Source organism: Orbicella faveolata, unplaced genomic scaffold (assembly GCF_042242905.1).
Source record: "Orbicella faveolata isolate gen_17 unplaced genomic scaffold, um_ofav_v1 contig_46, whole genome shotgun sequence".
NCBI classification, from domain to species: domain Eukaryota; kingdom Metazoa; phylum Cnidaria; class Anthozoa; order Scleractinia; family Merulinidae; genus Orbicella; species Orbicella faveolata.
The window spans coordinates 11,629,643-11,644,405 of NW_028301576.1; the positions used below are offsets into that span (position 1 = coordinate 11,629,643).

General features: G+C 39.9%; 1 protein-coding gene across 1 annotated transcript; it reads right to left on the minus strand.

The window, feature by feature from the left end:
- Nucleotides 1-2,238: 2,238 nt before the first annotated feature.
- Nucleotides 2,239-14,286, minus strand: LOC110052528 (uncharacterized). Its single transcript, XM_089277623.1, has 5 exons — nt 14,148-14,286; nt 13,777-14,045; nt 11,707-11,904; nt 10,003-10,156; nt 2,239-4,974 (listed from the first exon to the last, which is right to left on the minus strand). The coding sequence occupies exons 2-5, from the start codon at nt 14,041-14,043 to the stop codon at nt 4,622-4,624; spliced, it is 972 nt and encodes a 323-aa protein (XP_089133749.1). The 5' UTR covers nt 14,044-14,045; nt 14,148-14,286; the 3' UTR covers nt 2,239-4,621.
- Nucleotides 14,287-14,763: the final 477 nt, after the last annotated feature.

A 14,763-nucleotide genomic window follows, 5' to 3' on the forward strand; every position in this document is an offset into this window, starting at 1 on the left:
TCTGATTTCAAGTGATTTTAAAAGCAACGACTGACAGAAATTGTTTTTGCAGTAAAACTTCAAACTTCGCACGAAATTTCACACCGCAAAAACCAATTTACTGCGGGAGAAAAAAATAAACATGCTATTTGCCAGCTTAGGGTCGGTCCGTATAGTGAAAAACTGTGACCTCGGTCACAGTTTTTCACCATACGGACCTCCCAGCCGGCAAATAACACATATATATATATTTTTTTCAAGCATCTGAGCGCGCCGAAATCCGAAATCCTCGAATTTGATTGGCTAATCATGTACTCGTGACCGGTCCAGCTTTTTTACGATACAGCCCAAGGGCCGGATTTTCTCCCCGCTGTAGCAATTACGGCTCCTAAATTTCGCTCCTAAAAGTCAGCGGTAATCGTAAATTTTTGCCTTTTTTACACTTCCATCGACGATTAGTCAACGCAAGTTTATCTCTGTTCACTTTAAAATGGCAAGGAAAGTCACTGTAAGTAAATTCAATTGATCATGAGTGTTTTGAAGTTGTGAGAGTTTGGTTGGTTGTTTTTAGCTTGGCGCTGTAATGGCGCGTAATCCTGTGTTTCTCTCTCCGTAAAATTTGAGTCAATTTCAGTCGAGTTTACCTCTCTGATTGTTACTGGAGAATTTCTGTGGAATACACTTAACGACTTTCTTCGCTTTCTGCTATTCAATTTGCAGTAGAAAAGTCTGATTTTAAGTGATTTTAGCAGCAACGACTGAGAGAAATTGTTTTTGTAGTAAAACTTCAAACATCGCACGAAATTTCACACCGCAAAACAATTTTGGAGAACTTAACTGGTAAAATAACACACAGTAGTTCCAAAAAAAATCTGTTCTTTAATACATCTTTCTTTGCCCACTATCTGAGTATCAGTTACGCGCTCGTTGCGAAGAGTTTTTCTACTAATTATATAGCAGTCAGTTAATCCAGTATTGTCAGCACAGCTATTATTAGCCTGCGTGGCAGGCGTATAAAGGGGAGGGGTAAAAAGGGAGTAAGAACGCAGAAACTGTCCAATTTGGCAAAAGGACAGTTTGTCTCAGCCAACGAAATTAAGCTATTAACCTTCCGAAGATTATCGAAGGCCACACGAAACCTTCCGAAGATTTCCGAAGATCACCCGAACACTCCCGAAGATTTCCGAAGATGACCCGAACAATTCCAAAGACTTCCGAAGATCACCCGAACACTTCCGAAGATTTCCGAGTATCACCCGAACATCTCTGAAGATTTCCAAAGATCACTTAAGAACTTACGAAGATCGCCCGAACACTTCCAAAGATTTCCGATGATCACCCGAAGATTTTCGAGGATCACACGAACACTTCCTAGGATTTCCGAAGACTTGTGACAATCTCTGGCGATCTCCAAAGATCACCGGATATTTTCGAAGCTTTCCCAAATTGCGGAAGATCGAGGGCCCAGTCTGTTTTTCTTCAGAGACAGTTAATGTAGTTTTCCTTGCAAAGCTGTATTACCTCACGAGCTATATAATTAATAAGTAACAGGACTACATGCTTGTCCAATTTGGAAATAATTGGATTCAAAAAATTCTTCTGACAGCCAAATTGGACTTGGCCTGCGACCTCGTCCAATTTTGGCTGTCGTCGGAATTTTTTTCATCCAATTATTTCCAAATTGGACAGCATGTGGTCCTATTACATATACAAATCGTTAGCGCGCAAGCCGATTCAATGACAAAGTTGCGTAAACAAACCCATTTGTAATCTGTAAAACCAATTTACTGCAGGAAAAAAAAAATAAACATGTTATTTGCTGGCTTAGGGTCGGTCCGTATAGTGAAAAACTGTCGCCTCGGGCTTGAAAATGCTGCCCTCGGCACCCGCGGCCTCGAGCAGCATTTTCAACAAGACCTCGGTCACAGTTTTTCACTATACGGACCTCCTAGCCGGCAAATAACATATATATATTACAACGCCAGGTAAGAACATTACACGCTGTTTTGGAGACTGTGCGTAGACACTTTCTTCATGACTCGAGAGACTGATCTGATGTGGCCTTATTTGGAAGAGTATTCCACAATCTAACAGCACGATACGAAAACCTCTTTTCCAAGTTTTCAATTCCACATTTCGGGAGTGCTAAATTGTAGCCAGAGTCTCTGAGTTTGTAAGCAGTACCAGCACAATCAGGTCTATTTCTTCAGTAAGGTACTCCGGAGCTTTATTTTGCACAATTTTATGCATCATAATTCATTGCAGTGTGTTGTTCACGTCGAGCTCCACGAGCGTCCCACTGAAGCATCCTTAAACTGATGTCAGCAGATCTAATTTCCCAGTCAGTTTCAGTGATGATTCCAGCTGATCGATAAAGAATTAATCAATTCTGTCGGACAGGTCTTCGTTACGGACGATAGCGCAAAAATTTTCCAGTCTATAGATTTTTTAAAAATTTTTACTGCAATCAGATAATGAGTTACTTATGTCAGAAATGCAAAAAAAATTGGGGGTCACCGACCTCGTTTGAGAGAGGAAGCGTGTGGAAAACTACCCTGATTTTGAAAACGTAATTCAGCATGGTCTACTGTGGTTTATAGTAAAAATATCGAAGGTTAGTCAACGGAAGCAAATGATCTTAGTCATATTTTGCAGAGGTGGGTCTGTTGTGTAAATAATTCCAAATGTTGCTAACGTTTTCACAAAATTTAACCCTTCAAAAGGCATCTGAAACCGCTGCACAGATAAACGAAGAGCTTAAAATAACGGAATTCGACGGTACATTTTGCAAACAATTCAAACTTCTCATCGATAGACTTTCTCCATTTTTTCGCTAAACGTAGAAAATCGGTAGAGAAAATGTCTTGATCTATCAAAAGAAAAATAGGGGTTAGAGAACGTCCAAGATCGTTAAATCCAGGCAAAGCAATAGCAATGGCCATCTGCCCAATCAATGTTCATTTAATTACTTAGCACGCGCATCGATGCATGACGTGGCGTGTGAATATGTGTGCGCAATAAGGATGCGCAGAAGCAATTAGCGCGAACGTCCTTAATATCTGCCCAAACTACATCACGATAATCGACTAAGGGGAAGAATCCCACGATTTAAAAATTGCGATTTAGCTTCTGTTGGGACAAAAGTCTAACTTGCTTTAAACCAGCCATGCCTGAAGATATCTTATTTGCAACATGGTCATTGTGGTTTGACCACGATAAGTGCTCATCAATATAGACGCTTGAAGATTTGGCGGCTTCAACTGTCACTATCGGATAACGTACCACCCAGTTTCATTCGGAAAAACTGGGGCTGTTTTGTAATTAAGAAAATTAATATATATATTGTTAATTCCTAATGTCTAATATAAAAAAATAGTTAAATAAAAAAAGCTGCTTTCCACGAATGCCGTGCCTTGATACTCGGTGTTAACTACGTTTAAACTTTATTTGTTGGCGATAAGCCATTGCCCGACTCTAACTCGCTATTGACCTTGTTTTCCAAATCACTAAAGCAAGATGCCTTAATAGTTTTGTTACTATCTAAAGCAAATATTCGTGCAATTAAGAGAACAAGGTAGATCATTGATGTTGATAAGAAATAGCAAAGGCCCTCGTATTGATCAAAGGGTTACTCCACAAGAAATTCCTAATGGTTAACCTTTGAACAGTTGACTTGGCACCTCTACTATCGACCAGTAAGGTATACTTTGCACCATGGAGTAAAATAGTTACTAACACTAGACAGCCGTAGGTTTCCCAATAAGATATAACGGTCAGTTGTGTCTTAAGCTTTAGCCAAGTCAAGAAAAACCACAGAGGTGACAAGGCCATTGTCGATGTCGATGTTGAAGTAACATTGTTTAGCAACGTCAAGTAAAGTTGATCATGCTGTGGAATGCAACGATCGGAAAACTTATTGATATTTGTGTAAAAATTGGTAAACCTAAAGGTATGAATAAAGATTTAGAGTGGACATACCTACCTTTAAATGAGAAGAGAGAAGTTTAGAGAACAGGGGAGGAGATGAGATGAAATGAAATGAAAGAGGATCGATAAGATGATGTAAGAGGACGGGAAAGATTTGAGATGAGATGAGACGAGATGAGATGAGGTGAGAAAACAGGAGAGGAGGTGATATTTAGAGGAAAAGGTCACTCCAAAAAGCTTACCTTTTTAGTCTTCGCCTACAGCAAGTAAACATTCGGCTTTTCCACTGACTGAAGTTTCAGTTCCTGCAGTGCCGCTATCCTGAAGAAATTCGTCTCGAAAGAAGCGATTTCGGAGGCCGCCATTTTGAAACTGTACTTAGCAGCCAGGCCGTCTTTATGTGACATCATTCCGTTCGACTCGAAATCGGCGGGAAGGAGAAAATGTATTTTTTTAAAGCAATTACCCACGTCACTATCTTCAATGCTTTCATTTCGGAGTTTGGAGCATGTTTGGCCCAAAATAATATGGCTCAAGAGCAGCCATAAACCAGAGTGGTAGTTAAAAGGCTTGTCGGAAGCCATTTGGACAAACTCTCTGAGACGAAATGACGTCACGAAAATGCGGCCTGGCTGCTGAGTACTATTCAAAATGGCGGCAACGATGTGGAATTTTGGGCTTCTTTAGAGACAGTTTTATAAAGAAAGCCTGTACTTTAGAGGCTGAAACTTTTGTGAGTGGCTAAACTTAGCAAGGTTTCTATTAGCGCTGAGAAAAAAAACGTCTTTTGGAGTGACCTTCTCCTTAAATGCGTCGAGACGGCATGACATGAAATTAGAGAAAATACTTGTTGAATACTTAGATTTGCATCTTCAATTACTACCAACTGCGTAAAACAAAGTTTGCTAGCCTTCATTTTGTGTTGTAAAATCCAAATCCAAATTCCCATCGTCTCAGGGTCCATCTTATGTCCCACAGGAAACACATCAGGCTGGTTAAATGCTTTACTTAAAATATAGGACTTTCCATCCCTGCATGGTCCAGCTATTGATACAACACATACGGGCTCTACAACAAAAATGCGAAGGACTCATTTTAGTAGCGCAAACTTAATGTTAATGGAGAAGGTTGATGGAATTCATGACGGTTGATGATAATTAAGAAATCTTCATAATAGTTAGCAGAGTTGTTATTCTGCTGTTTCTAAGTTTGTCATTGGTTTCTTTTTACCATTTTAGATGATAATTTAGTATAATTTCAGAGCTGAACAAAGAGTTTCCAGCAATCTGATTGGTTCAGCGATCCCTTATATGACGTTATATAAACCGTGCTAGACGGTTTATATAACATTTTCGAGGCCTGGCTACTAAGCTCGCCACCTTTGCCATCGGCAAGTAAACAGGGCGGACAGTTGGTGAATGAATTTTTCATCTATTCGGAAGACATCACTTCAAGTCCAGGATATTTGAAAGGATCCAGAATTTTCAAAATGACTGCTGTCATCCTTGGACCAAAAATTCTTTCAAGAACTCGTGTTCAAGCGGCAGTTAAGAATCGTAAAGGCAGTGGTTACGTTGATTGCCAGCAGGTCAGATCGATTGACCGAAATATTTTTTTCTCCAAACTAAAGCTACTCATTTTGAGACGATGATGACAACCGTGAATGAAGGCAACAGGGATAAAACAAAAGGTACCTGATGAATTTATTTTTCGTAGTGTTTTGCTTGTTTGTTTTACTGCCGAACTCGATGAGTAAACTGATTCACCTTCCATTCAAGCTTACATGTAAGCTTCTTATTAAAACTATACGGCTGCATACGTATATGCAAATGAACAATTGGGTCCCTGTTTTTATGTTTTAGTCCGTATTCTCTGTTGTTCAGTTCTGAAATTACACTAAAACAATTATTCGCTTCAGGCTCAGTAAATATTGTCGAATAATCCCCTCGACATCACCTCGCCTTCGGCGAATGACTGTTAAATATACATTTAGCCAAACCTAAAAGCTGAGCTTCCGATTACAATAAATTGGCCGGGCTTGAGTCTGGGATCCAATCGAAAACCAGTACGTAGCCAGCGGTAAACTTCAAAAAAACCAATCGAGGTCTAAACATGTGCCTGCGATATGGTCAGCGGATTCCTCGTTTGGACAGGTGTCAGTTGATCATAACTGAATATTCAATATCAAAGTTAAGCGCTGTAAACCAAAGCTGCATGCCTCGGTCGACTTATTAGTTGGAATGTGGCCGCCATGTTGCGCGACGTCGTCGTTTTTCGTCGTGGTAGGGTACAGGCACCTGCGATGCATGCCGCGCGCCATATTAACCATGAAAAACAGTTGCACGGTTTTCTCTTTCTATGCACACATCTGGTTCCGTTTCTATAGTTATTTTGTTCCCCTTGGCGGCCCTCCGGACTGCCGGAGCTCCACTAATATGTAGATGTAGCCAAGCCCAAAAGCGGAACTACTGGGTCAGGTTGTTCAAAGCTCGATAAAGCTAAGGATAAGCGAGAATTTTGATTCGAGTTTTGTAACTTTGCGGTGAGGCTTTCTGTATATTGTTTGGCCTTCTATTTTGAGTTTGAATAATCGCAAACTACACAAAACAAAAGCAGTGAAAAACTTTTGCATACAAGGAAAAAATTATACTTTATAATTAGTTAACTTTTAATCCTGAGTTAGGTTTAGTCAGCCTCCAAACAACAACAGTAGAACCCCGGTAACTCAAACTCGGATAAATCGAATCCCCGCTAACTCGAACCAAGTCCCATTTTCCTTGGATTTGATCCTACTTTTCAGTCATTTTAACTCGGTTAACTCGAACTCGGATAACTCGAATTCCCCGCTAACTCGAATTAAATTTCGTTTCCCTTGATAAAAATATACCCCGATAACTCGAATTCTGGTTCATATAACTCACCAGGGATGTCATCCCATTAGCTTTTCTTGTCCTTTAATCGGTACAAACACTCAAAACTAACACCACAGCAATTTAATTTTAATTAGTGTAACCGACCGTTCACATATTTTACAGTCATTTCCCAATCTTATGAGTCATACTGGATGCGGTGCCTTCAGCTGTCACTGTGTACTGAAGTGCTGAAAAATCAGCAAACTATCAATTATTAACATGGCAATTCGGATATTCAATCGACCCCGATAACTCGAAACACCGCTAACTCGAACTGGTTTTCGTTTCCCTTCAGATTTCGAGTTAACGGGGTCCTACTGTATTTACAACAAGTTAACCTGACACGAGCCCGCGATCCAACCGAAAACTAGCACTCGGTCAGCAGTCAACTTTAAAAAACACGTGACCTCGATGAGCTCTAAACTTTGAGCCCGCGATATGGTCTCGTGTTACTGGTCAGCGGATACCTTGTTTTCACAGGTTTCAATTGACCATAACATAGATGTCCGATATCAAAGAAATACGCTACAAAACAAGGCTGCAAGTCGCTGTCAACCTAATAGGGACTTTAAGATCCAACAACGCAGACGTAACTAAAGCTGACCGGAAGTAAAAGTACCAAAATAATCACCACAGCGCATGATCGTGACGTAAACAAGTTGCGCCCTTTCTAAAGACGAACGCGCTAGACGGCATTTTCTCGTTGTTAACAAACTGTATGTATTTCGACTAATTTCATTTACAAAAACATAGTGAATTGGCACTTTTTCTTTGTATATCGAAAGCTTTATCATCCTGGCTGCATGCGTCATTTTGTTTTCTTGTATTTTCTTGTCAGGCTTACTCATATTTCTGAACAGTCAGTTGTCATGGCCTCAAACTCCAAACCGCAGTGAGTAGATTCTTGCGTTGTTCGTTCAGTGAATTACGGCTAAAAAACAAATAATGATTTGCTGTATAAAAGCAATGTTGTTCCCGATTACAGTATTTCCTTTACGTTGAAGATTTTCGTAGTATGTTCAAATTCTTTCGAGTTCTTTACCAGCACTGTGCTGTATTTTGCGGCAATTCAATTCACACACTGTTTTCCGCAGGAATTGTTTGAGATTTTAATTTTAGAGGCTACGGGCACAGAAGTTTCGCAAAGACAAGAAAACATGTGAACAGAACCATAGAGACGAATATGTTTGCCAATTAAGGTGGCTCAAAACAGTTTCTAGCGTTTTGATTTTGATGGGTCGTTATAACTACTCTTTATCACTTGATGCTACAATCATGGTATCAACAAACTGCCCAATCATTGGTGAACACGATGTTATTATGTTATTCTGTACATAGGGTTCAGAGCCACCTTAAATTTTTGAAAATTTAAGGTGGCTCTGAACCATAAGTACAGAATTTTTTAAACTTTGCCAAAAGTTGCGTCTTTGCAAAATGTTTGCTTTAAGGTCGAACACAGTTTTCGCGCGGGCTTTTGCTGATGCAAAACATGCCTTCAATAGAGCGATCATTTTATTTACTCAACACCCGCACTATACGCGCTATTTTTCTCCATTATTGAACGCACTGTACTGATGCCTTTAGTCTTTTACTACAAAGCTATGTTAGAAAAGGTAACGACGCAAAGAACCCAGCAGTTCCCAGCTTTTTCTTTGTTACCGAAAGAACCCAGTCAAATGCAGCGCATGAGCAGTTGCTCGAAAAATTGAGACCGATTGCTTTTGCAGAAACTTGCCGATTTCTAACGATCCGGTCGTTAGAATTTCAAGAAATTTGGCCAAAAAAATAATTCAGAAACCACGCGAATGATCTATCGCAAAAAATCTGAATTTTGACACAGGGAATTTTTAATAATACAGAACATGCAGTGAAAACGATTTACGGCGAATTACGAAAGTCGCCTATGTCAAAATTTTATTAGAACAGTGTTGACAGAGGGAATTTAATGTCAATTCATAGTGGGCAAATGATGAAAAAAATCTAACGACTGAATTTTTTTTGAAATAAACAAAAACCATTTTTTAAGCCTTGTTTTTAACTAGCTCCGTTGCCATGGCAACAGCACTCACCTTAGCCAAAATGTGCGAATAAACCCTTCTGTGGTTAACGTTGACTCTTACAAAAAACGGGCGCCAAAGCATAAATATCTTTAAAGTAATGGTAAATTAGGCAGAGGCTCTTGAAAACTGTGTTCGGCCACAGAAAATCAGAAATCTTTGCCATTTAACGTCTGCCGTAAACGTCATGCGCAAACTCTCTTATACCTATTAAGCGTACCCAAGATTACGGAAATTACGCACGCAATATATCAGAGACTTTCCAAGAGACGATTGTGCAAGGAATATGTCGGAAGAAAAGTCAAGAACCCGTCAGGGGTTAATTTGCCGCGAAATTTTGCCTTTGTGTGTACTCCCTCCTTCTCCTCCAGAGTAATAACCTGACTTGAACCCGCGATCCAATAGAAAATCTAGCACCTGGTCAGCGGTCAACTTCAAAAACATAAGCAACCCCGATGAGCTCTTGACCTGAGCCCACGATATGGTAACCTGATGCTGGTCAGCAGATACCTTGTTTTGACAGCTGTCAATTAATCATAACATGACCTATGGTAATTGTGCTACTTTGTCAAGTTATCGGTATGGGGCTAGACGTACGTACGGACGGACATACGTACGGACAGTCACGTGACAACCAAAATTTTTGAGATCGATGGGTTACCAAATTTTCTAAGGCATGGGGCTCCGCTCACGCGCCTTCGGCGCAAAGGAGCTCCGCTATTAGCTAGAGTATGGCCGCCATCTTGCGGGACTCCGCCGTTGTCGTCGCCGTTGTCGTGCCTACGCGCCCACGAACAATACTGCTAGCCATGATAACCATGAGAAAATTAATGCATCGGTTTCCTTTTCTTTCGTATATGGGTATGGTGCTCCGCTTGGTGGCCCTTCGGGCTGCCAGAGCTCCACTATAATTGTTTTTTGGTACAATACGTCCAGAGACCCTTGAAAACCTTAGATCTTCCTTTTTTGATTCGATGCCTTACCGTAGCACTATCGACAAAACAATGAACCAAAGAACGGACGACTAAGAATACAGCAAAATTAAACACTGAACTACAACGAAAAACAAATAATTAGATTAATTAACCTAGGTCACTGTTTTTCCTTATCATTTGATTGACACGCACCTTTGATTTTTCGTAGCTCTTCAATAGCTGCTTCCACAACATATAATGAACGACGCTCATCTTTAAATTTTATTGCTCCCGCCTGTGGATTCCACCTGACATTATCTGGGAGGCAAAGCGGTATTGCTTTCTCTGTCAAATGGGTTGCTTCGCCCTTTTAAATAGAGAATTGACAACATGGCTAGTGAACAAATGCGATCTAAATCTACGGCAGCCAGCGACCATTTTAGCGTCCGGAAAAACTGAATTTCATTGCAAAATTAAAAGGACCTATTGATTCAAGAACTAAATATCAATGTCAGCATTGAGAAGCTGTTGCTTTATTACCTGTAAATTCTCATGCCGTATATCAGATCATTTTTTCCAGACCTCTAATAATATAGTTGTTCAAAAATTGTAATGGCCACTTTTGAAAACGTATGTTTCCCAGCACACCAAATGTCAAGTTTAATCATAAAAAATACGTTGATGTACAACGTTTATCACGGCTGTTTATGCTATGTGCACAAAAGATAACTTGAGGCCAACTCCATCCAATTCTAACTACTGATTTTAATCTCCTAAACGCACAAGTAAGGAAAGAAAAACGCAATGCAGGGAGGTCATAATAAGATAATATTGGAGCTACACAAATAAAGCCCTAAAGAAACCCTAAAGAAACCGTACAGCACCTAACAAAAGTAAATGTACATGCCATATAGACTTTGAATTAAACCGGGAGTGCCGGACTTTAATATTGAGGAGAATTTCTAAACACTAGCCTGCAAAGGCTCCCGGCGAGCGTGAACTGAAAAGATAGAATTGAGTTTGTACAGTCTAACTTCAACTAAAGGCCGCCCCTCTACAAGGGTTACTTTTTTTCGTCCCGGCGGACGGTCTGTACATTCACTCTTATTTTAACGTCTCGGCCCGATGGCTTCGTTCTCTGAATTCTTCAGTTTCGTGCTCGTCGGCTGGATTCGCTCGCCGAATTTTTTCGCCCTCGCCGGGAGGCTGTTCACAAGTTATCTTTTAAGATAACCTGTTGAAACACTAACTCCGACATAATTCAAATTATGTCGGAGCGTATGGGCGAGTGCGATGATCAATCATGTCTTCATATCTTACACCGCAGTTCAAAAAGACTCCAGGCATGAATGAGGACTAAGACCTTTTTAGGTGCTCTGAGCTTGCAATGTTGTAATCATCGGCGAGATACGGGACTGCTATACCATTTCCAAAGCAGCACTAGCGCTTGAGACTAGATGTATCTATTTAAACCGCTTATTCACACTTCCGGCTGTCATGTCAAAAGTGACAGCCAACGAAATCGGATAATTCATCTTGGCAAGTATGTATAAGCCCTCGTCGTTCTCTCATAATCATCGTTCTCAGCGATAGCGGCCGGTGGTGTTCGGCTTCGTTTTGTCCTCAGGATAGGATTTCAACAGACGGGAACAACAAGCTCACTCAGCTTCATAACCAGAAACTGCTGTAGTAAAGGTTTTAGGTAAGAAAACGAAACGAACTAAAAACATCGCGTTTACAAGGTATATTTTCTGAATTATTTTGCCTTGGAACCAAACTATCGTTGCTCTCGGAAATATAAGAACGTAAATGATGGTAAGATGCCTTAACAATGGGGAGGGAAAACTGGAGATGAATTCAAGACAAAGGTGTAATTTCAAATATGTAGAAAGAAATGCATTCAACGAGCATCCCTACCAAGCTATGAACTGTTGAGGACGATTCTGCAATCAAATGGTCGTCGGCCAGGTTTCTACCAGAATTTAATCTGTCAGTTACAATTAGACGGGTTCTGAATTTTTCTTCAAGTAAGCTCGTAGCATATTCCTTCGGTGAAGAGTCGCTTGTTCTTTTCTTTATTGTAACTGATGGCCAGCTGGAGCCTTGGCAAATTTTCTGCAATCAAATACACATTGTTAAAACGAATCTATTCTTCCCTTTAACTGTCTTCCCTCTCAATTCGCATTTGATAACAGCTTGGGAAGGAAAGTGAAGAGACCGGGATTGTAGACCCTTTTCAAAAATGACTGCCAATTATTCTCTGTTATACAATCATTTAGCCTTACTAAACTTGTAGTGAAAATTCTTTCTACTCCCTCAAAAGCGAAGTTAGTTACGCTAATAGATACTTACAAAATAATTTATTATTAGCAGGCATTTATGAAAAAGGTATATAGGTAGAGCTTAAGAGGCACTTCCCATATAAGAGAAAGGTTTGGGGGAAAAAATCGATTCAGTTGAAAGGATAAGTGCTTTTTTTACGTTCAACAACAATTAAAAATATGTCATTATATTTGAAATTAAGGGAACAAAGTCAGTTTTAACTCACCCTGTATCTGTTTTTAGACAAACAGCTTGATGACAGCTCGAACTTCGCTCGATATTGTGTTACACCTGCAAAAACTATCGCTACCACCCAAACTTAGGATTCTGCTTAAGATATTAACGTCATTCTTTTTTCACAAAACAGTGAAACAATCGCCACGTTAACCTCGAAAAGTAAATCACTGACCCCACTCAGAACTGGCCCCTGTTAGCTACTGTGCGTTTTGGCGGCAATTTTATTTGTGGCTTTGGTCATAACTAGGGCCAAGCAGGGTGGCCCTTTGGTTAGGAGAACATAGGATTTTGAAGGTAATAAATCTGAATTTCGCAATTTCGTAATTACACTTTATTATATCGGTTGCCAAACATGCTCTTAAGGGGAAAATTCGCTAACAACACTTTTTTTTCGGGGTATCAAGGTTATGTCTCTTTCTTTACATTTAAAACCATATTATAATTCTTTCTATGTGAATTTATCTCTCAGAACGTCGAGGGTGTTGAATATTTTGGTTGTACTTCTTTTTCTACCAATTTTGTTTCCGACACATCATTTTTTAACGTAATGTGGAATCCGATTTTAAACTACTTTTCTTTTCCCCTAAAGGTCTGAGAAATCAGGATTTCTATTTTTATACAATCATAAAGCTAAAAGTAAAAATTGCCACAAAGTTGTTCATTATATCTTTTGTAAGTATTTGAGAACTATACGTCGGCCTCCTGGCGTCCCCCAATTCTAGCAAACGCCTAAAACAGCCAGAAACAAAGGTAGCCAGCTCTGAGTTTGGTGAGCGGTTTACTTTCGGGGTAAACCGGCATGGTGGTAGGTTCTTTATCGGTGTTTCCCTGCTTCGTTTTTCTTTTGGAAGAAGGGTGCGAACGACCCCATTGCCCGCTTAAGCAGATTCCTTCGCTAAATCGAGGTGATGTATAGGTGGCAACAACGACTACTCTCGAGCGAAGTTCGAGCACTCAACTTTAGGGGTAGAAACAGTGGTGTGTGTTTTGTGTAGAGATTTTTGTACTTGTTTCAAATTAAAGTTGTTTAAATTTAGATGTTGACAGTGGCCGTAATGAGCCTTCGCTCAGGTAATGCGAAAATTGTCTAAAATAGGAGCATTTGAAAAGATCATATTGAAACGATTGATTTAGCCGTACGAATGTCTTGAACAAGAACATGAACACAAATGTCTTACAGCACACAAGAAATGAGCGAAATTTATTTTTTCACGCCAGATCGACCAGATAGCTGTTACATAGATTGCCTGCGTACATGTAATCTGATTGGATAAAATGATTCTTCTACATGAACATGTTTCACGATTCCGATTGGAAGAGAAAATTTCCAAGCGGGGTTTTCAGACGCTCTATACTTTCCGGAAATCTCAGAACGTAAGTTTGGAATAAGGTAAATTTATGTCAGTGCTTTAACTTTCGTGTACATACCTTTCGTTTTGCTGTCTTCTCCGTTTGCTTTTCGTCAAACGTTTCCCTCGAAGGACGGTATTCGTCATTTCGATTTCTCTTCGTTTCTTTTCCTTCAGACCTTTTCAACCAAGTGCGGTATTCGTCCTTTCCAGTTCTTTCCTTTTCTTTTTCTTCAGACCTTTCCCACCAAGTACGATATTCGTCCTTTCCGTTCCTTTCCGTTTCTTTTCCTTCAGACCTTTCCCGCCGAGTAAGGTTGTCGTCCTTTCCAGTTCTTTTCCTCATTACTAGCAAAAGGAACTAGCCTAGTAATGACCCGCCACAGTAAAATGAGCTATCACTGAGCAACAATTACCACACGAACACATAATTACAAGCTCTACTCAAACCTTCACTCCGTGTGATTAACCTTTTTGCCCGTGTACTGATCGCTAACCTTGCGCACTCGGCTTGCTCACTTCCAGGAATCAAATAGGGAGTTCAAGCCAACCACAGTGGCGACGACAAAAGGAACCTAGTCGTTTAACAGAAGGTTTACAGTCAAACCAAGTGAAGCGTATCCCTCAAGATTACATTAATGAATTGATTATTTGAATATTGAACCCGCTAGTCGTTTCAAGAATGCAATAATGAATTGACTATTTGAATATTAAAATCACTAGTAATTTCAAAAATCAATAGTAAATTGATTTTTTGGAACATTAGGCCCATTAGTCGTATTCTTGGAACGACTAGTGGATACAATGTTCCAATAATCAATTCACTATCGCATTCTTGAAACGAGTAGCGGGTTCAATATTCCAACAGTCAATTTATTAATGTAATCTTGATGGGTACGTTTCACTTGGTTTGACTGCACGACAATGTCTCCAATGGTGAGTGATACTGTAGTGTTCGTTTGCATTCTGCTATCCTCGAGCTCACAGTTGAGGTAAGTATCGTCTGGTAGGCGTCGCTAATCTAGACTTAATCTATTTTAAAATGCACAGGATGGATTTTGATCGA